At 47.3% G+C, this 20,114-nt stretch overlaps 1 protein-coding gene and 2 non-coding genes across 3 annotated transcripts; all 3 read right to left on the bottom strand.

The window, feature by feature from the left end:
* Positions 1 to 912: 912 nt before the first annotated feature.
* On the bottom strand, positions 913 to 5,724 carry LOC123095724 (heterogeneous nuclear ribonucleoprotein A2 homolog 1). Its single transcript, XM_044517277.1, has 4 exons — positions 4,974 to 5,724; positions 4,701 to 4,870; positions 1,691 to 1,765; positions 913 to 1,610 (listed from the first exon to the last, which is right to left on the bottom strand). Exons 1-4 carry the CDS (start codon positions 5,629 to 5,631, stop codon positions 1,125 to 1,127), a joined length of 1,389 nt encoding a protein of 462 aa, XP_044373212.1. The 5' UTR covers positions 5,632 to 5,724; the 3' UTR covers positions 913 to 1,124.
* On the bottom strand, positions 2,587 to 2,675 carry LOC123100905 (small nucleolar RNA Z161/Z228). Its single transcript, XR_006448519.1, has one exon. It is a non-coding gene; the product is annotated as a small nucleolar RNA Z161/Z228 (small nucleolar RNA).
* Positions 2,817 to 2,907, bottom strand: LOC123100906 (small nucleolar RNA Z161/Z228). The gene has a single exon (XR_006448520.1). It is a non-coding gene; the product is annotated as a small nucleolar RNA Z161/Z228 (small nucleolar RNA).
* Positions 5,725 to 20,114: the final 14,390 nt, after the last annotated feature.

Raw genomic sequence — 20,114 nt, 5'->3', positions numbered from 1 at the left:
GCACTGTGTTGCAAATCCATTCCATCAATTGTGCGTCACATGTCCACATGGGACCCACAACCACTCTCCCATTCTTATTTTCTTATCTCAAACGAAAAGAGCACAGCCACATATTTTCCCCTGAACCTCGTCTCCTACCTCCAGGTCCCTTCCACGGACGTAAATCCCTCAAGCACGCACCCAAATCCTCTGTCATTCGTGAGAAGAGAGAGCACCCATGACCAAATCTAACTGTTACAAAACTGCTACGAGCTTGGGAAGAGGGGCGAAGGTTCCGCCGTCTACCGTGCCCTCGCTCGTTGCCTCATCCACGCATCGCGCCGGGGACCTACCTAGCTACCGCGTGTCGTTCATCGTGGCCCTCACCGCCAGCGGTGGTGCTGCGAGACGAGTTTCTGCAACGACGACTTTGTTGCAAATGGTGGCGGCGAACGAACGCTGATTGCAAGGGTATTTTTTATTTCTGCAACTAGCTTCTTGGTGTAGAGGGAGCAAGCGCAACAGTTGCAAAGGGGGCAACAACGAAGTTTATTTTCTGCAACAGAGGTCTTTTCTGAAACATAGTCATTGTTTCAAAGAAAAAACAATTCAGCAAGAGCACAGCAAGGCTCAGGCCTTGTTGCAAAGATAGATGCACGGGAAGAAGATCAAACGGTTGTCGAGCTCGTGATCCTACAGGTACCGAGGCGGCGGATGTTTTCTAAACATCACCCGGCCGACGCATAGTAAGCTCCATTTTTTTTAAAAGCACAAATATTTCTTAAGTTTTTTGAACATTTCAAAATTTTGGTAACATTTTTTCAAAATAAAAAAATTAAAGTAGACTTCAGTCTCCACCATGAGAACTCCCTTCATGCATCATCAGGTCGCCATAGTTAAAACACTATGCTCGTGGAAAAAGAAGCAACAAGGGAACCAACAAACATGACCTGAAGCTACTTTCGACAAAGATTCCACATTTATCGACCAACCATATGCAGTCATTGGATTGGACCAACAAAACCAACTCACAGATGGGGGACGGATTGCGACGTAATAACAGGCTAAGTTAGTTCTATAATAACAAAATGGCTCCCAGACTCTCTCCCTCTCGTGACCTCCACCCAAGCAAAATAATTCAACAACTAAGCATTTGCCTCAACCCTCTCGGCGTACGCGTGGCCACCTCCCTGCGCGCCGCCTCCTCCCTGGTTGCTGTAGTGAGAGTTGCCGCCGCCAGACCGACCACCCCTGCCCCTGGTGTTGAAGTTCCTCGGCTGGTAGTACCCTTCTTCGTTGTTGTTGTTGTAGTAACCGCCACCACCACCCCGGCCATTCTGGTACCCGCCACCGCCTCCCTGGTATCCGCCACCCCCACCCTGGTATCCACGCCCATTCTGGTATCCGCCGCCCATGCCGCGGCCGCCTCCACGCCCGCCACGGCCATTGGGGTAGGCCCCCCTCCTGCCACGACCACCTCCCCGCTGGTTCTGATGAGACCGCCTAGGGTGCTGGAACTGCTGCTCTTTTGGCTCAGCATCCCTCTCATCTTGCTCTTCCATGTCAAACTTCTCCTGCTCTGCCTGAACAGAGGGATATTCCTCGGGAGGGTTCACGGGGGCTTCACGATCCTGAAACTGGCATGTTAGCATCAGCCTGAAAATATATATCTCATATACAGAAAAACAATCCACAGGTCATCGGTCTTTACCACATTTTGCACGTCTGCTGAGTCAGACTGATGATCATTGTAAATTTCCGTAGCATGGGAGTCTTCCTTCTCCTCCTGTCAACAAGTAAACAACCAACAAGATCAATATAAGCTCAATCATTTCACTTGACCCGTCAAAATGTCAAACAATAAAACCGTGTGAACTTCAAATATAAACACCCATCTGATAATTACAAAACGTGCATCAGTTGCCCAGTCTATCATAGCTCAGCTTAAATGAATAATAACCAAGCCAATACAACTAAGCAACAGTAGAAACACTTCACTCTAACCAAAACAATAAATCTAGCCAAGTATATTATTTTAAATCTCATATGCAGAAACACTTCACACATGGTAGCGCTTTAGGTGCACACTCAAAGTCCTGACTCTGATCACCATATGCTAGTACCAGGAAATTAGTGGTGCTTTTGCTTTTCTGGACAAAATATAGTGGCTGATTTTTTGTTTTACTTATTATACAATTGAACCTAGAGACAAGGAATCTGGAATCAGAGTACAGCTAGCCAGGAGAACCTCTCATCAAGGATAACAATTACATGTACCTACATTTTGTTCTCTATATCTATATACACCAGCTATCATGACAACAGAACGGGCATGGCTCACTGGGCAGCCACCGGCAAATAACACCCAAATCTTCAGTGAAAATATGAATCATCTTAATAACAGGCAGTGCAAGACACTGCTAATACAAGTTTGTTTTAAAATAGAACATAGGGAAAATGCTATTTTTACAAAAAAAGACACTCAGAATGAGAAGGACATATCGAGTCAATAGCTGAAAACGTATGAATGGAAAACAAATGCAATCAACCCAACAAACAAAGCTGAGGCACTCCACCCAAATCACATACAAAATGAAGAATCAGAAGGGGCATCAGAGAACATATGAATGCACCATTACACACAAAGTGTCTCAGACGACCGTCGTGAGTTGCAAATGGTTTCTCATCACATGCACAACGAAATATTGTTTAAAAACAGTTTGCATGTTAACATGTTAACTTTCCCACCCAAGATCGTCAATGATTAGTTCTACCAATAAACATGTGCACGGAAGTTTCAGGAGTTCAGGTTATTCTAAAACTTGCATTAACACAATTCTCTCCAGGAACTAAAAAATACTGACCATTACACACTAAGTGTCTCAGATGACCGTCGTGAGTTGGATAAGATTTCTCATCATATGGCGCAAAACAAAAACAGTTCCAGCGACTAGAAAACACACAAAAGTTAAACATTCACCCAAATTCATGATTGGATGTTTGAAAAATGCAAGACAGCATGATTTCTCCAGGAGAACTATTTAATTATGAATGCACCATTTCAAATGTGTATCCCACCTCATTGATTTATCATAGGTATGGAGGTGCATCTTAATGGTACTCTCCACCAAAGAACTGTGATATTACCAAAGGTGTTGTAAGTTGATGGCACTGCTGTCTAGCTTTTGTTCCAATAATCATAATACTAAAAGGTGGGGGATGGGCAATGTACAGTTTGTAAATATAATGTCTTGAGGCAACATGCAGCAGATGATGCCTGGACGATGTCTAGGTTGTTATAAAAAATGGAACGTGAGAGTGAACTCACAGGTTAGAAATCAGTTCAGAAATTTAGGAAAATGACACTAACTTCAGTTTGAGTACACATACAAAAGAGTGGGTACAGCAGCAGCCATGTCTTCTACATATTTAAATTGTAAGTGATTTTATGACGAGCACCAGAGGCTCGAGCCTACACTTATCATATTAATGCTGGGTAAATAACATCTCTATAATCAAGCTTGCGCAACGGAACTGGCAAGATCAATAAGGCTAGATTATGTAAAGGGCCTAGGACCTTGCAGCTTAATTCTAAAATAGAAGTCAAAGAAGATTCCTCAGGACTCAACAAAGATTATGAATGACCTATAGTTATGAAAGAGAATCTGCACCTCAGGAAAGTAATCCTGCAACAATATCATAAGTACACAGCTAGAATGCCAAAGAGTACCAGACCCAAAAAATATTCAGCTTTTAAGTTGCTTTATCAAAGTTATGTTGGTCGTAAGTCATAATCATACAGTAGATATGCAACAAGCAAGAACGACAGATAGAGGTAAAATGGAATGCAGGATCATGTGCTTCTTCAGTACTAGATAGTAAATACTCCCTCTGTAAAGAAATATAAGAGCGGAGGGAGTAAATAATTTGAGTGTCTTAAAGCTCAGGTAAAATTACACATGCAAATGTGTGATCCATTCAGATTCCAGTAGCTTTTCTTGGAAAAACAAACATATTTTTGCGCCTGAGCAAAAGAAACAAATCTAGGTCTCTAAAATGCAATTCTTTAGGAGCACAAAACTTGCTTTATACAAAGGGTACAAATATTGTCAGGGCGCTAAACTTGGTTTCTTCACTCATGCTACAGAAATGCCGGGTTTTTTTGTTAAATTTACGAACAAAATACATGTGTACCATTTTTCAGAATGTTTTGACATCAGGTATTGGTGTTTTTTCAACCAGCATTTCAAGTAATAGACAACAAAGTAGACTCCGAAAAATTAGACACACAAAGTAGAAAAGAAACAAATGCAAGATAAACAATCATGCTATTGCAAGACCACAACGATGAATTCTAGATAGTGGTGACACTACACATAATATTATACAAAGCACATAGTGGTTAAGTTATTATCTTCAGCAGTTTTTCCAGAACGCCAATGCACAGGCACTGTCTGTTATATCTAAGCAACGGGCCACAACATCCATATAGAACAGCATAATCTACATCCCAAATGGAGAGACCTTACAGTCTTCCAAATTGATCATTACTACTGAATCAGCACAAACAGCAGCAGCAGCAGCAGCAGCAATGATGATAATAATAATACTAGGAGCACATTGATCAATCGTCAACAAAGATCAGAGCACAGTTTAAGGGCAATGACAACTGCACCATGCTAAGCATAAATTAAATTACACCAAAAATGCAGTTTGCGAACCTTGTGACCTTCAGCAGCTAGGTTCTCCTCCACTGCTGATGCCTCTGGTGAGGCAGTCATACTCTCCTGTGCCTGCACACCTTCAGCTCCATAGCTCCCTCCTCCAACTGCAGCTGCTGTGTAGTAGTCTGATGCCATGATCCTGTCCAGCTTAGCCCTCACCGCAGCATCTACAGCCAAAAGCCACAGGTTTCAGTCAGCAATAATTTCCAACCAGACCAGATAACAAATCTACTACTCCCACCATAAGCGGAGTATATCAACAACACTCACAAGTAACAGAGGAGCCAGGGTGGATGGGCTCGTCAGCGCGGGCGAGCCATAAGCGGGCATGGTGGGCACAGGCCTGGAGCGCGTCGCGGTGGGAGACGCCCACCGCGGAAGCAGGGCGAGCGGCGGCAAGGGCGGCCACAGCGGACACGACGTCGAGGTCGCCCTCCACGAGCAGGTCCACGGTGTCGTCCCCGACGCAGTCATAGGTGATGCAGCTGCTCCGCTCATGCTCGCGCGCGACCATCGTGGCGATGAAGTCGCTCTGCGGCTTGACGTCGAAGAGGGCGCCGAAGTAGACGAGCGCGAGGAGGTCCTGGACGGAGGAATCGGAGCCGGAGGGCTCCGGGGCCGGGGCGGGGGCGGGGGCGACGGAGACCTCCTCGGCGACGGCGACGGCGAGCGGCGTGCGGAGGCGCTCGAGCTCGTCGATGACGGCGGCGAGGGTGGGCTTGGAGCGCATCACCTCCTTCTGCTCCTGGTTGAGCGTCTTGCCGGCGGCGACGGCCTCCTCCATCTGCGCGATGCGGTTCTGCTTCTTGCGCAGCGCGCGGAGGCGCTTGGTGACCACGGAGAGCGTGGGCCCGTCGTTGGCCTCGGAGGCGGCCGCCGCCGCCGCGGCCGCGGAGCCGGAGGCGGAGGCGGTGGGGGAGGCGGCCATGGCGGCGGCGGCTAGGGTTTTAGGGGCGATTTGGGGATTTGGGCTTGGGAGGGGAGTCGCGTCGGGTCGAGTCGGGGCGGCGAGATTGGGGCGCCGTGGGAGACTGGAATTTATGGGCAAGGGAGGGGTAGGGCGATTTGCGGGCGGGCCAGATGGCCGCGCACGCATCGCAAAGCACTGCCTCCGTCTAGAATGAGCTCGATCTTTCTTTGTTTTTTGCGAAATTTCAACTTTGTTTTTTGAGTTGGCGAAATTACAGCTTATATAACACACATAAAGGAAGCCTATGACGATAGAAGGAGGTGTCTTTGGTTGAACTATATATTTCTCCTTTCTTTCATGATTATATTGACATCTCTTGTAATCCTCGTGAGTAATGAATAAAGCCCTTGATTCGAAAGGCAAAAAAGGTCGGTGTTTACAAGCCTTAACAACTTTAGAAGCGGGTCTTCAATAATTCGTTGAACTCTTGGTTGTGTGGAATGAATGTCATCCAAAATGAAACATGCAACCGCGTGGCCTTGAGTGCTTAGCAAAGACAGGTGACGTTGTATATCAAAACGGTGGTGCGGATGACAAAAGAATAGTTGTCGTTTCCACACAGAGAACATTGTACGTCCTCAAAAGAGCATGGTGAAGAAAGATGACCTTCTGAGCAAAAAAGATCAAAGATAATTGTAAAATAGGTGTTGTCTTCATACGAATATAACCTCATTCGCTTGCATCCGAACAACCACGATATATTGTCGTCATAAAGGATCAAATAAAGGCACTCATGAACTATATAACTCTTGCGTTTTCTTCCCTTCCCTTCGGCTTCGTCGATGAACCCACCCGACGGATTTGTCTCCCCTCTTCCTGCTGCTCCAGCGGTCGATAGTGGGGCGGGGAATCCCGGCGCCTTTGCTCTGACTAGTAGTTTAGGTTAGTTTTTGTTGTCTTGCAGGTGTGGCGCTTCTTATTCGAGTTTGTCTTTCGGGCTTAGATTCTCCACGAGTTTGTCCATCGTGACATTGTTGACGGATCTTCGTGTAGATTCTGGACATCTCATTGGGGCGGCGAGGTTAGGGCTCCTTGTCGTGCATGCCCGACGGCGAGATTTGACGATAGTTGCTTCAAATCTATTCAAGAGATCAACGACAATGACTGCGACTCCAGGGCGTTGGTCTTTAGGGGCACATTCACGATGACTTCCCGACTATCATCGACAAGGTCAAGATGGTTCTGATAGGAGAGTGGCGACAATGTCGCATGTGTGGCTCGTTCTCACGACGGCAGTGGTCGCTCGGTTGTTTAGAGACCTTTGATGTAATTTTGATTATGCTTGAGGTTATTTGTACTTTCGATGAACTTTTATAATATATCTGGATCCTTTTTCGCAGAAAAAACATATTTTTTACCTCGAGAAAATTCCATAAATGGGTAAAACTAAAAATGCCTTTTTTTTTGTTAACTAGTCTTACTAGCAATCCTTTTATGAATAAATCAGACTACCTCAAAATAGGTAAGAAACATCTTCCATGAAAAGTCATCATGGGCGGGTGCCCAAATGCATTGTCGATTTTGTTGGTTCCAATGTTACGATCCCATGAGCTCCTAAGCTATAGAGGTGGCGACAAGCTTTTCTGAATTTCTTCCTTTATTGAACTCCTCTTTAGGATATACTACACGAGGAAATAACAGTCAAAATCCAAATAAAATGGATCTTAGATCCCACTATGGAGTATGTCGACACATAAGAGTTGTACCAGCTGAATCTGCACTGCGATTCCATGGCTACACTCGATTGTTCTTGACTCTGTTGTATGCCTGGTGGTTTATTGGTCACCGCCAGCTAAAACGAAAGTTCCATTGAAGAGCGTTTTCATGAGGTAGAACCTCACATGGTATATAAAGATTTTCATGAGGCTGGTCCTAAGCTGCCATCCATGCACAAATATATGCATCATCGCTGACTTGGCTACACCACTACTTCTCTTTTGCATTTCGTTATGCAATAATTTGAAAATGTAAGAATATGAAGAAAGAAAGTATGATTGAGTGCCATGGGATCCGACATGATTACATAACACATAATTTCTTTTGCAATAGTGCATTTTGATGGTGCACATAAAGCAAACACAAGAAATATAGAGGATTGAGGAGCGAGGGTAAGAGAGATAGGGTGAAAGTTATTGGACTTGACAAAGTAAAGGAATAAGGTTTGAGCTCCCATCGAGATTTGTATGGAATGGGGCATATAAATAGGTTCCGTAGGAATTTAGTAACCAAGCTCTATAATCCAAAGAGCTTATGTAGGGGGGGGGGGTCCTTACGATTTGGAGCCTATAAAATTCATATGAAAATCATATAATCCAAAGAGACCCACTAATATTTGTTTGCCACATAAGTTATCCGTTTCTTACTAGTTACAGGTGATAACTATGAAAAGACCGACTCATCCCTTTTCCTGGAGCAGAACCCCGTGAAAGGATCGATATAGTTGAGTAGAGGGGGGGGGGGTGAATAGGCAACTAACAATTTTAGCTTTTCTTTACCAATTTAAACTTTGCATCAAAGTAGGTTGTCAAGATATGCAACTAAGTGAGCAACCTATATGATGCAATGACAATAAGCACACAAGCAAGCAAGGGATTTAACACAAGTAAGCTTGCGAAAGTAAAGGGACGAGTTAACCAAGAGTGGAGCCGGTGAAGACGAGGATGTGTTACCGAAGTTCCTTCCTTTTGAGGGGAAGTACGTCTCCGTTGGAGCGGTGTGGAGGCACAATGCTCCCCAAGAAGCCACTAGGGCCACCGTATTCTCCTCACACCCTCACACAATGCGAGATGCCGTGATTCCACTATTGGTGCCCTTGAAGGCGGCGACCGGACCTTTACAAACAAGGTTGGGGCAATCTCCACAACTTAAGTGGAGGCTCCCAACGACACCACAAAGCTTCACCACAATGGACTATGGCTCCGCGGTGACCTCAACCGTCTAGGGTGCTATAACACCCAAGAGTAACAAGATCCGCTAGGGATAAGTGGGGGGAATCAAATTTCTCTTGGTGGAAGTGTAGATCGGGGCCTTCTCAACCAATCCCAAGCAAATCAACAAGTTTGATTGGCTAGGGAGAGAGATCGGGCGAAAATGGAGCTTGGAGCAACAATGGAGCTTTTGGGGGAAGAGGTAGGTCAACTTTGGGGAAGAAGACCTCCTTATATAGTGGGGGGAACAATCCAACCGTTGCCCCCCAAAACAGCCCCGCGGAGGGCGGTACTACCGCAGAAGGCAGCGGCACTACCGCTGAGAACAGCGGTACTACCGCTCCCCCGGGCGGTACTACCGTGGAGTTTGGAGGGCAGGAGAGAGACGGACCCGAGCGGTACTGCCGCGGTGGTAGGCGGTACTACCGCTCATGAGCGGCACTGCCGCTCTACTGCCGCTGCAAAGTACCGCACAATCCGACACGAAAAATGACCCCTCGAGTCAATGCGGTAGGGGCCTGGTACCGCAATGGTACTACTGCTGAGGACCCACCGGCGGTACTACCGCTGCGGAGCGGTACTGCCGCCTGTGACCCCTAAGCGGTACTACCGCTGGGACCAGACACAACCCAAAGAAGGGGGAAAGAGATCTCCAATGAAGCGGAAAGGCTTAGAGGGTCTAAAGAGGATGTGTATGTGTTGATTCCACCCTAGCCTTACCAAAACGGACCCCCTCTTGATAGTACGGTGACTCCTACGAAACTAGTCCACCAGAAAAGAAGCGAAAGAGCTACACCGTCTTGAATGACACTCCGAGGGGAAAGAAATCGTCTCGTGCCAAATGATGAATCTCTGAAATGCTCAAAGCACACGATTAGTCCGCAAACATGTTGTCATCAATCACCAAAACTACATCTAGAGAGATATGCCTTAACAATCTCCCCCTTTTTGGTGGATTGATGACAACCAGGGATTTGCACAAGGATATATCATGAAAGTAAAGATACTTAGAACTACAAAATATAGACGGGCTCCCCCTGAATGTGTGCACCTAGTTAGTAGTGCCTTTGGAATGTAGGACACACACATTAGGATCAACACTCCCCCTATATTTTATAGTCCAACAACCTAAGCCTAGGATACATGAGAGCAGGTAATATAACAGATAGACAAGCAACTCATAAGATACCAAAGTACTAGAAAGACATAGATAAAGATAAGGTAGCATATGTCTTACACCATATGTCTGGAACTTAGGTCTCACTGGCACACAACCAAACAAGGCAAATGGCGAGAAAACACAACGACACAACAAAGAAAACGACGACACCATAAATCACACCATAAAGCACAAATCCCTAAGCTCTCTCCCCCTTTGGCATCGAGACACCAAAAAGGCAAAGAGCGACGCTACGGCTCCAGGTGAAGGCAAACTGAGGAGCTCTCTCATCACATCCTGGCAGGGTCATCTGCACTGCCATCCTCACTCGGAAACTGCTCGGTGTCAAAATCGGTCCACGGACAGTGCTGCTGAATCCACTCCTCTTCCTCAGTGATCTGGCCCTCAGACCCACTGACAACGGTCGCACCCAGCTGACGCATGAGCTCCTTGTGACGCCCCCTGGCCTTCTTCTCAGCCACATGAGTCGTGTACTGACCACGAGAGTCCATGCAGAAGAGCTTCTTCATCTTGCGCTTGATCTTCTTTGCCCAAGAGGGCTTTGTCCCAGAAGGCTCATAATCCTCATCGTCATCATCGGCCTCAGCCCCGTCCTCGGTCTCCATGTCAGCAGCAGTAGATGGACCCCCGGATTTAGGGGCTGGGGTGCCCCAACTGTCCTTCTTCCTCAGACGCTTGATCTCATGAGAAACCAATTCTCCAGTTTCCAGCATCACCTGGGGATAGACACGTGCCCAGGCCTTCTCAATGAGCAGCATGATGAACGGACCATAGATCGGGCACTTGCGCTCAGAAATGGCAGTGAGAAGTTCAGACCACATAACATGAGAAATGTCCGGGGACTCGCCAGTGTTTGCTTCCTTCTCATGCTGGCAGAAGAGAAGCATATCCACGAGATAGGAGTGGACCATATCCAGATTCCCGATGCGAGGAAAGAGGGTCTCTCGAAAGACACGATGAAGGATGTCCAGGTAGGTAGACAACTCATAGGTTTCCTTCTTAGTCACAGGGTGAACCTTCACAGTGCAGTAGGGCCAGAGGGCTTGCTTGTGAGTGGAGTTGACGTTGCGGTGAGGGCGAAAGCCGACAGGAGTCTCAAGCCCGCGATCTTCCACCTCAAGTAACTCCATGAAGGGCTTCCACTTGACAGACAGTAACTTGCCATTTGTCATCCAGGTCAGAGTCCTTTCTTCATCAGTTCCAAGATGGACAGTAGCATAGAATTGAGCCACCAAATCTGCATCAAAGTCCTTGTTGAACTGCATGATTCTGAGAATGTTTAGCTGAGCACACATCTGAAGAGCTTCACCAAAGTATTCAGGATCCTTTTCCATGGCATCCATGTCGATGGAGCGAACATCAACATAGAGATTCTTCTTGGCCTTGATCACATCAAAGTAGATGGCAAACTGAAAGCGGTTCCAGAACGGGCGGTTAACCAAATTGGGTTCTTGGTCTTCCGCGTAGGGGTTGCGGCGACGCCTTTCCCAGAACTCCTTGGCAGACAACTCAGTCATAGTCTTGCCCCTTGGCTTCGGCCTGTTGGCAGGTTTCTTCTGGAGTTGAGGCGGAGGTGCCGCACTTGAGGAAGCACCTACTGACTCAGAGGTGCGGTAGCGCTTTGATGTTGCACGACCGGGGTTGACACGGCGGACTTGCTGCTCAGGACGTTCATCACCTGGAACCAAACACACGAACAGAAGAGCCAACACGAAAGAAAAAGCATAAGCCTCCAAACAAAGCAACACGGATCAAACAGTGGTAGGAAAATGATGGAATCGAGCAAGCAACGGTAGTACCGCTGGCCATAGGTGGCAGTACCGCACGAGTGGTAGTACCGCTCCCGTGGGAGCGGTAGTACCGCTCAAGACTGGGAAACGGTGGTTCCTACTGCCGTGGTCAGATCCGGAAGTACCGGACTGCCAAATTCAAAAATACTCCTACCAAAACTTAATCCACACAGTCTAAACACCTTCTCCAAACTACTCAAGCCGGGATTTAGCCAGAAATCGAGAGATGCAACCACTATTGCCCCAAAAACGCTAGATCTGAGAACTAGACAAAAAGAGAGAAGGAACGAGGGCAATACCGGCATCCATGGCAAGAGGACGAGGTGGGGATCGACTCCACCAAAGGGAATGGAGAGGGATGGCCCGGAGACGGCGGCCCACCGGAGCCCTCCCGCGGCGAGGCGACGCTGGAGAGAGGAAGAGGGACGAGGGGGCGGTGCGAATGGGTATGGGGGAGGAGAAACCTCCCCCTGCCCCGACATAACCCCCTGGTCCCGCCCCCCAACGGTAGTACCGCTCGGGTGGGCGGTAGTACCGCTTGTCAACATAAGCGGTAGTACCGCGCACCACCAGCGGTAGTACCGCCCAGCAAGACCCAAAGACTAGACACCAAACGACTAGCTCAAAAAGAAGGGAAAAAACAAAAAGGCAAGAAGAGGAGACTAAGACAAGGCAGAGAGAAAGAAAGGCAAGAGACAACGAGGACCAACCACAAGACACAACCTCTCCAAGGAGAGGGCGGTGGCCGGAGCCACCTATGTTTGAGTCAATTGGTATGGCACCGCGAAGAATTATCCTTGGACCCATGACCAAAACTCGTCTTTGAAGCACAAGTACCATAAAAAATGGCTAATGTAAAAGAGTTGATCAATTTATGCATAATAAGGGGAGGGAGAATTCATTAAGAGAACAACACTCCCCCTATGTCCATGCCTACACCTAAACAAGATAACAAGTTGAGTATGGTGGGGAGTGCAAGTGTTCAAGCAACATTGCTCGAATCAATGATATTTAGCTCATGCCTTAACTCGCGAAATCTTGCTTCATCCAACGGCTTCGTGAAAATATCTGCAAGGTTATCATGAGTGTTGACATAGTTGAGCTCGATCTCCCCTCGCCTAATATGATCCCGGATGAAGTGATACCGAATCTCAATATGCTTCGTCTTGAAGTGTTGCACCGGGTTGAGAGAAATCTTGATGGCACTTTCATTGTCACACCAAAGAGGCACTTTGTCACAAATGACACCGTAATCCTTTAAAGTTTGCCTCATCCATAGGAGTTGTGCACAACAACTGCCGGCCGCCACATACTCCGCTTCGGTGGACGAGAGAGACACACAACTTTGCTTTTTAGAAGACCAACTTACCAAAGAGCAACCAAGGAATTGGCACCCTCCGGAAGTGGACTTCCTATCCACTTTGTCTCCCGCCCAATCGGAGTCCGAATACCCTACAAGCTTGAAGTTTGCTCCTCTTGGGTACCATAAGCCAAAGTTTGGGGTATGAGCCAAATATCGAAAGATTCGCTTGACCGCCACAAAGTGGCTTTCCTTAGGTGCGGCTTGAAAACGTGCACAAATTCCCACACTCAACATGATATCCGGTCTAGATGCACAAAGGTAAAGTAAGGAACCAATCATGGAGTGATATACCTTTTGATCCACCGCTTTACCATTGGGATCGATGTCAAGTTGGCGCTTGGTGGGCATTGGAGTGGACGCCGGCTTGACATCACTTAGCTTGAATCTCTTGAGCATGTCTTGAGTGTATTTGGCTTGGTTGATGAAGGTTCCTTCTCTTCTTTGCTTTACTTCGAAACCGAGAAAGAACTTCAACTCTCCCATGGAAGACATCTTGAACTTTGAGGTCATGAGTGCGGCAAATTCCTCATTGAAAGCTTTGTTAGGGGAACCAAAGATAATGCCATCAACATATAGTTGGCACACAAACAACTCCCCTTTGACCTTCTTAGTAAAAAGAGTGGGGTCGATTAGCCCAACTTCAAACCCACGATCTTGTAACAACTCGGTAAGGTGGTCATACCACGCATGTGGGGCTTTTTTAAGGCCATAGAGTGCCTTATCGAGTTGATACACATGATCGGGAAAGTAGGGATCCTCGAACCCGGGGGGTTGCTTGACATAAACCAACTCATTAACAGGACCATTAAGAAAAGCACTCTTCACATCCATTTGTTGCAACTTAAAGTTGTGATGAGAAGCATAAGCAATCAACAAACGAATAGATTCAAGGCGAGCAACGGGAGCAAAGGTTTCACTGTAGTCGATACTCTCGACTTGGGAGTAGCCTTGTGCCACCAATCGTGCCTTGTTGCGGATGATGGTCCCATGAGCATCTTGCTTGTTCTTGAATATCCACTTGGTTCCAATGACATTGTGGTTCCCCGTTGGCCTTGGCACTAATCTCCACACCTTGTTGTACTCGAAGTTGTTGAGTTCTTCATGCATGGCATTAAGCCAATCCGGATCTTCGAGTGCTTCATATACCTTTTGGGGTTCCACACAAGAGACAAACGCGTGATGTTCACAATAGTTTTCCAATTGTCTACGAGTGCTTACCCCCTTTTGAATGCTTCCAAGCACATTCTTCATGAGATGACCCTTGGTGGAGAGCTTGGAAGCAATCTTGGCGGCACGACGCTCCAATTCCTCCTCGGTGGTGAGTTGAGGAGCGGTCACTTGATCATCTTGAGCGCCGTCTTGAGCTTGTTCTTGATCTTGAACTTGCTCGGAGGAGAGAACTTGACCTTGGGCATCACTTGGTGTGTCACCACCGTCTTGAGCATGATCTTGCCCTTGGTCTCGTTCATGAGGTTGAGGGCCTTCACTTTGTTCTTCGGAAGCGTGTGGGCCTTGGGTTGGTGATGGCTCCACTTGAGTGGAGCATTGTCCTTAAAACCAACTCCCATTCTTCTTATGGCTTGAGGATGAATTTCATCACCTACATCACAAGTGCCACTTTGCTCCACTTGGGAGCCGTTATTCTCATCAAACTCCACGTTACACGTCTCCTCAATAAGTCCCGTGGATTTATTGAGGACACGGTAAGCATGAGAGTTTGTAGCATAACCAACAAATATGCCCTCATAAGCTCTAGCCTCAAATTTAGACAACCGAACACCTTTCTTGAGAATGAAACACTTACACCCGAACACCCGAAAGTACTTGAGGTTGGGCTTGTTACCGGTGAGTATCTCATATTGAGTCTTGTTCAAGCCCTTGCGGAGGTAGAGACGATTGGATGCATGACACACGGTGTTGATGGCTTCGGCCCAAAAGTTGTATGGAGACTTGAACTCCGCCATCATGGTCCTTGTGGCATCCATCAACGTCCGGTTCTTCCTCTTCGCAACACCGTTTTGTTGAGGGGTGTAAGGTGCGGAATATTGATGCTTGATCCCCTCATCACTAAGAAACTCATCCAAGGTATAGTTCTTGAACTCGGTGCCGTTGTCACTTCTTATTGTCAAGATCTTTGCATTGTGTTGACGTTGGGCTTCATTTGCAAAGTCAATGACGGTTTGTTGGGTCTCACTCTTCCTCTTGAAGAAATACACCCAAGTGTATCTTGAATAGTCATCCACAATCACCAAGCAATACTTTCTACCCCCAAGACTATCAAAGGATGGAGGCCCAAAGAGATACAAATGAAGGAGCTCCAAAGGCCTCTTCGAGTAAATGAGAGTCGTGGGAGGGTGAGCCTTCTCATGAAGCTTTCCTTCGATACAAGCACTGCAAGCACGATCTTTAGCAAAACTAACGTTCGTTAGTCCACGGACATGGTCCCCCTTGAGAAGACTTTGCAAAGATCTCATATTGACATGGGCTAAACAGCGATGCCAAAGCCATCCCACGTCAACTTTAGCCATTAGGCATGTCGCGGTCTTAGTGGGTCGCTCCGAAAAGTTAATCATATAGAGACCGTTCTCGACATGCCCAACAAATGCTACTTTAAGAGTCTTGCTCCACAAGAGGGCCACGGTATCAATATCAAAGAAGGTGGCAAAACCCATGATTGCAAGTTGACGAACGGAAAGTAAATTGTATGCAAGGGACTCAACAAGCATGACTTTCTCGATCGTGAGATCATGAGAAATGACAACTTTGCCGAGTCCCAATACCTTAGAAGACGAGGCATCACCCCACTCGACATTGGTGGGCATAGATGGAATCTTGTGCACGTCCACCACCAAGTCCTTGCTTCCGGTCATATGATTTTTAGCTCCACTATCGAGCAACCATGATCCCCCACCGGAAGCAAACACCTACAAGAGATCAATGCTTGGTTTTAGGTACCCATTTTGTAATGGGTCCTTTGATGTTAGTAACAAGGGTCTTAGGAACCCAAATAGACCATTCAATATACTCATGAGGAGAACCAACAAATTTGGCATAAACATGCTCATCACTAGCACGACATAGCACATAAGAAGGATTAAAGTCGCCGACTTTGTTGGAAGGGGTGGCATTGCCCTTCTTGACACCGCCACCCTTCGCATTGTTCTTCTTCTCCTTGGAAGCACCCTCTCCCTCCTTCACAAAAGTTTGCTTGAGAGGAGGAGGTCGTTTGGTCTTGTCATTCTTCTTCTTGTTCTTGGGCTTGGGTGCGAACCCAATCCCCTCCTTGGCCACAACTTCCTTTTGATTGCTCAAAAGGTCATTGAGGTTCTTCTCACCTTGTATGCATGACACAAGGCCTTTCTCAAGTTGCTCCTTCAACTTAGCATTCTCCTCAACAAGATGCACATGCTCACAGCAAGGGTTAGTAGCATTTGCATTATCAATTAACACCATACGAGGAAAGGTGGCTTTCTCCTTAGTTAGCTTCACTTGGAGTTGATCATGAGACTCCTTGAGGCTAGCATGAACACCCTTCAAGACTTTGTGAGCCTTGTCGAGAATGTCAAACTCCTCTTTGAGTCTAGCAAGATCAACCCCAAGCTTTGCCTTCTCGGAGTTTAGCACACGAGACACAACAAGAGAAAGATCAAGATCTTTCTTTAACTTAGCATGATCATCGTTGTATGACTCCTCAAGAGCCAAACGAAGACCACGCTCTTCGTCAAGAGCATTGGAAAGATCCGAAATCTCATCGGCATAGTCACGACTATGCCCCTCCATCTTAGAGATGGTATCTTCGTGAGTCTCGATCATGTCATTGGCTTCACCAAGTTGTTCCAAGAGAGCAACGAAGTGCTTCTTGGATTTACCCTTGAGTTTACCCATAAAGGTCTCAAACTCATTTTCCTCCACATTTGCCCCCTCATGTTCATCAATGCTATCCGTCGAAGAAGGATGATTAATGATGGTAGTCTTGATGTTGGGGGTTACCTTGTTGGTGGCTTTAGCCATGAGGCACTTGGCGGTGATGTTCTCATTGGGTGAGTCGAAGAGAGACATCCGTGGAGTCATCGCAATGGCAACGGAGGCCATGGCAACTGACTCACCATCTTCATCATCGTCATCATCCTCATTGTACTCTTCTTGTACCACCAATGCCTTGGGAGGGGTCTTCTTGGTGAAGTTGCTCTTGTTGGGGAACGACTTGGCCTTGTCCTTTCGGATGAGCTTGCCACCATTGTCTTCCCTCTTCTCGTAAGGGCACTCCGCAACAAAGTGGCTCACATTGCCACAATTGAAGCAAGTCCTCACTCGTTGCTTGCCCTTTGTGCCACTTGAATTGTTCTTGTTGAAGTTTGGCCTTGTGTTCTTCTTGCTCCAAAATTGCCTTGAAGCAAGAGCCATGTGTTCATGATAGGCATACTTCGTATCTTCGAGGTTGCTCTCCTCTTCTTCCTCTTCATCCTCTTCCTCCATACTAACCTTGGCCTTTAGAGCAAGGTTGGGCTTCTTTACTCTTTGAGAGCGAAGAACCACATTGTCGGCGGTCTTGTCCAAGATGCTCATAGCAACGAACTCATCCAACACTTCACTTGAGGACAAGGTGTGGAAGTCCGGCCTTTGACGAATGACGGAGGACATGGCTTTGTGGTAGGGAATTATTGCCTTGAGGAATTTGTGCTTGATCCAATTGTCATCCGTGTCCTTACTTCCATGATCTCGGAGAGAGACTGCGAGTTTGGCTACTCTCCGAAAAAGCTCACGAGGTTCTTCATCTTCTTTCATTGCAAACTCATCGGCTTCATCTTGCACCACTTCATAGTTGGAGCGTTGAATGCTTGCGCTTCCCCGATAGAGGAAACAACTTGGAGCCAAGCATCTTTGGCCACGGTGTAGGGCCGGAGATGAGGAAGATCTTCGGCTGGGATTGCTTCTTGGATGATGAAGAGAGCATTCTCATTGAATTTATGATCCACAACTTCTCTAGGAGTGAAGTTACTTCGGTCATGCGGATAGAAACCTTCTTCAATGATTCTCCAAAGGTTAGTGTTCACATGATTTAAATGACGCTTAAAACGACAGACCCAAGAATCAAAATCTACATTCTTCTCAATCTTAGGGGCCGGGCCGACATGATTCAAATGAGTGGAAGGGAGCGGTCCACCATAGACAAGTGGAGGTTCCACATGGGCAAAGATGTCGGTGCCATTTTTACCACTAGAAGAAGAAGCTTTCTCGCTAGTAGCTTCCCCCTTGTCGGAGGTAGCGTCCGACACCTTGTTGGCGGGATCACCCACTTTCAACAGTGCGGTGGAAAGTTTAAGCCCTTCTAAGAATTTATTAAACATGCTTTCGACCTCGGTAGTCATGGAGGTTTTCAATGTGTCCAACACCACATTGAATTCCTCATGAGAGACCGCGGTTCCCCCATCTCCCGTAGACGAGACCGGATTCACACCGGAGTGCTCCTCCACACCGTCTACGACGTCAACCATACTCTTCGGACGGTAAAGTCCTTAATAAAGAGACGAGGCTCTGATACCAATTGAAAGGATCGATATAGTTGACTAGAGGGGGGTGAATAGGCAACTAACAATTTTAGCTTTTCTTTACCAATCTAAACTTTGCATCAAAGTAGGTTGTCTAGATATGCAACTAAGTGAGCAACCTATATGATGCAATGACAACAAGCACACAAGCAAGCAAGGGATTTAACACAAGTAAGCTTGCGAAAGTAAAGGGACGAGATAACCAAGAGTGGAGCCGGTGAAGACGAGGATGTGTTACCGAAGTTCCTTCCTTTTGAGGGGAAGTACGTCTCCGTTGGAGCGGTGTGGAGGCACAATGCTCCCCAAGAAGCCACTAGGGCCACCGTATTCTCCTCAGCCCCTCACACAATGCGAGATGCCGTGATTCCACTATTGGTGCCCTTGAAGGCGGCGACCGGACCTTTACAAACAAGGTTTGGGCAATCTCCACAACTTAATTGGAGGCTCCCAACGACACCACAAAGCTTCACCACAATGGACAATGGCTCCGCGGAGACCTCAACCGTCTAGGGTGCTCAAGCACCCAAGAGTAACAAGATCCGCTAGGGATAAGTGGGGGGGGGATCAAATTTCTCTTGGTGGAAGTGTAGATCGGGGCCTTCTCAACCAATCCCGAGCAAATCAACAAGTTTGATTGGCTAGGGAGAGAGATCGGGCGAAAATGGAGCTTGGAGCAACAATGGAGCTTTTGGGGGAAGAGGTAGGTCAACTTTGGGGAAGAAGACCTCCTTATATAGTGGGGGGAACAATCCAACCGTTACCCCCCAAAACAGCCCCGCAGAGGGCGGTACTACCGCAGAAGGCAGCGGCACTACCGCTGAGAACAGCGGTACTACCGTGGAGTTTGGAGGGCAGGAGAGAGATAGACCCGAGCGGTACTGCCGCGGTGGTAGGGCGGTACTACCGCTCATGAGCGGCACTGCCGCTCTACTGCCGCTGCAAAGTATCGCACAATCCGACACGAAAAATGACCCCTCGAGTCGACGCGGTAGGGGCCTGGTACCGCAGCGGTACTACTGCTGAGGACCCACCGGCGGTACTATCGCTGCGGAGCGGTACTGCCGCCTGTGACCCCTAAGCGGTACTACCGCTGGGACCAGACACAACCCAAAGAAGGGGGAAAGAGATCTCCAATGAAGCGGAAAGGCTTAGAGGGTGTAAAGAGGATGTGTACGTGTTGATTCCACCCTAGCCTTACCAAAATGGACCCCCTCTTGATAGTACGGTGACTCCTACGAAACTAGTCCACCAGAAAAGAAGCGAAAGAGCTACACCGTCTTGAATGACACTCCGAGGGGAAAGAAATTGTCTCTTGCCAAATGATGAATCTCTGAAATGCTCAAAGCACACGATTAGTCCGCAAACATGTTGTCATCAATCACCAAAACTACATCTATAGAGATATGCCTTAACACCCCGTATTACAGGGAGTCCTTGGGAGTGATCCAGAGTAGTGCCCCCCCTGACGGTGTACACATTGATTTGCCCTGGCTCTAGAGGCTCTCATGACCTTTGGAGATGTAGTGGATCACAACTCTGCTTTGGCGAGTGAGAAGAGCTACTACTTCTTTAGGCTATAGAACAATGCCCGTGCGTTGCAACGGGATATAAATATTCTAGTGCATTAGCTTG

Source organism: Triticum aestivum, chromosome 4D, assembly GCF_018294505.1.
Source record: "Triticum aestivum cultivar Chinese Spring chromosome 4D, IWGSC CS RefSeq v2.1, whole genome shotgun sequence".
In the NCBI taxonomy this organism is placed as follows: Eukaryota; Viridiplantae; Streptophyta; class Magnoliopsida; order Poales; family Poaceae; genus Triticum; species Triticum aestivum.
The sequence above is the reverse complement of the archived record's forward strand: the minus strand, read 5'-3'. Positions and strand labels throughout refer to the sequence as shown.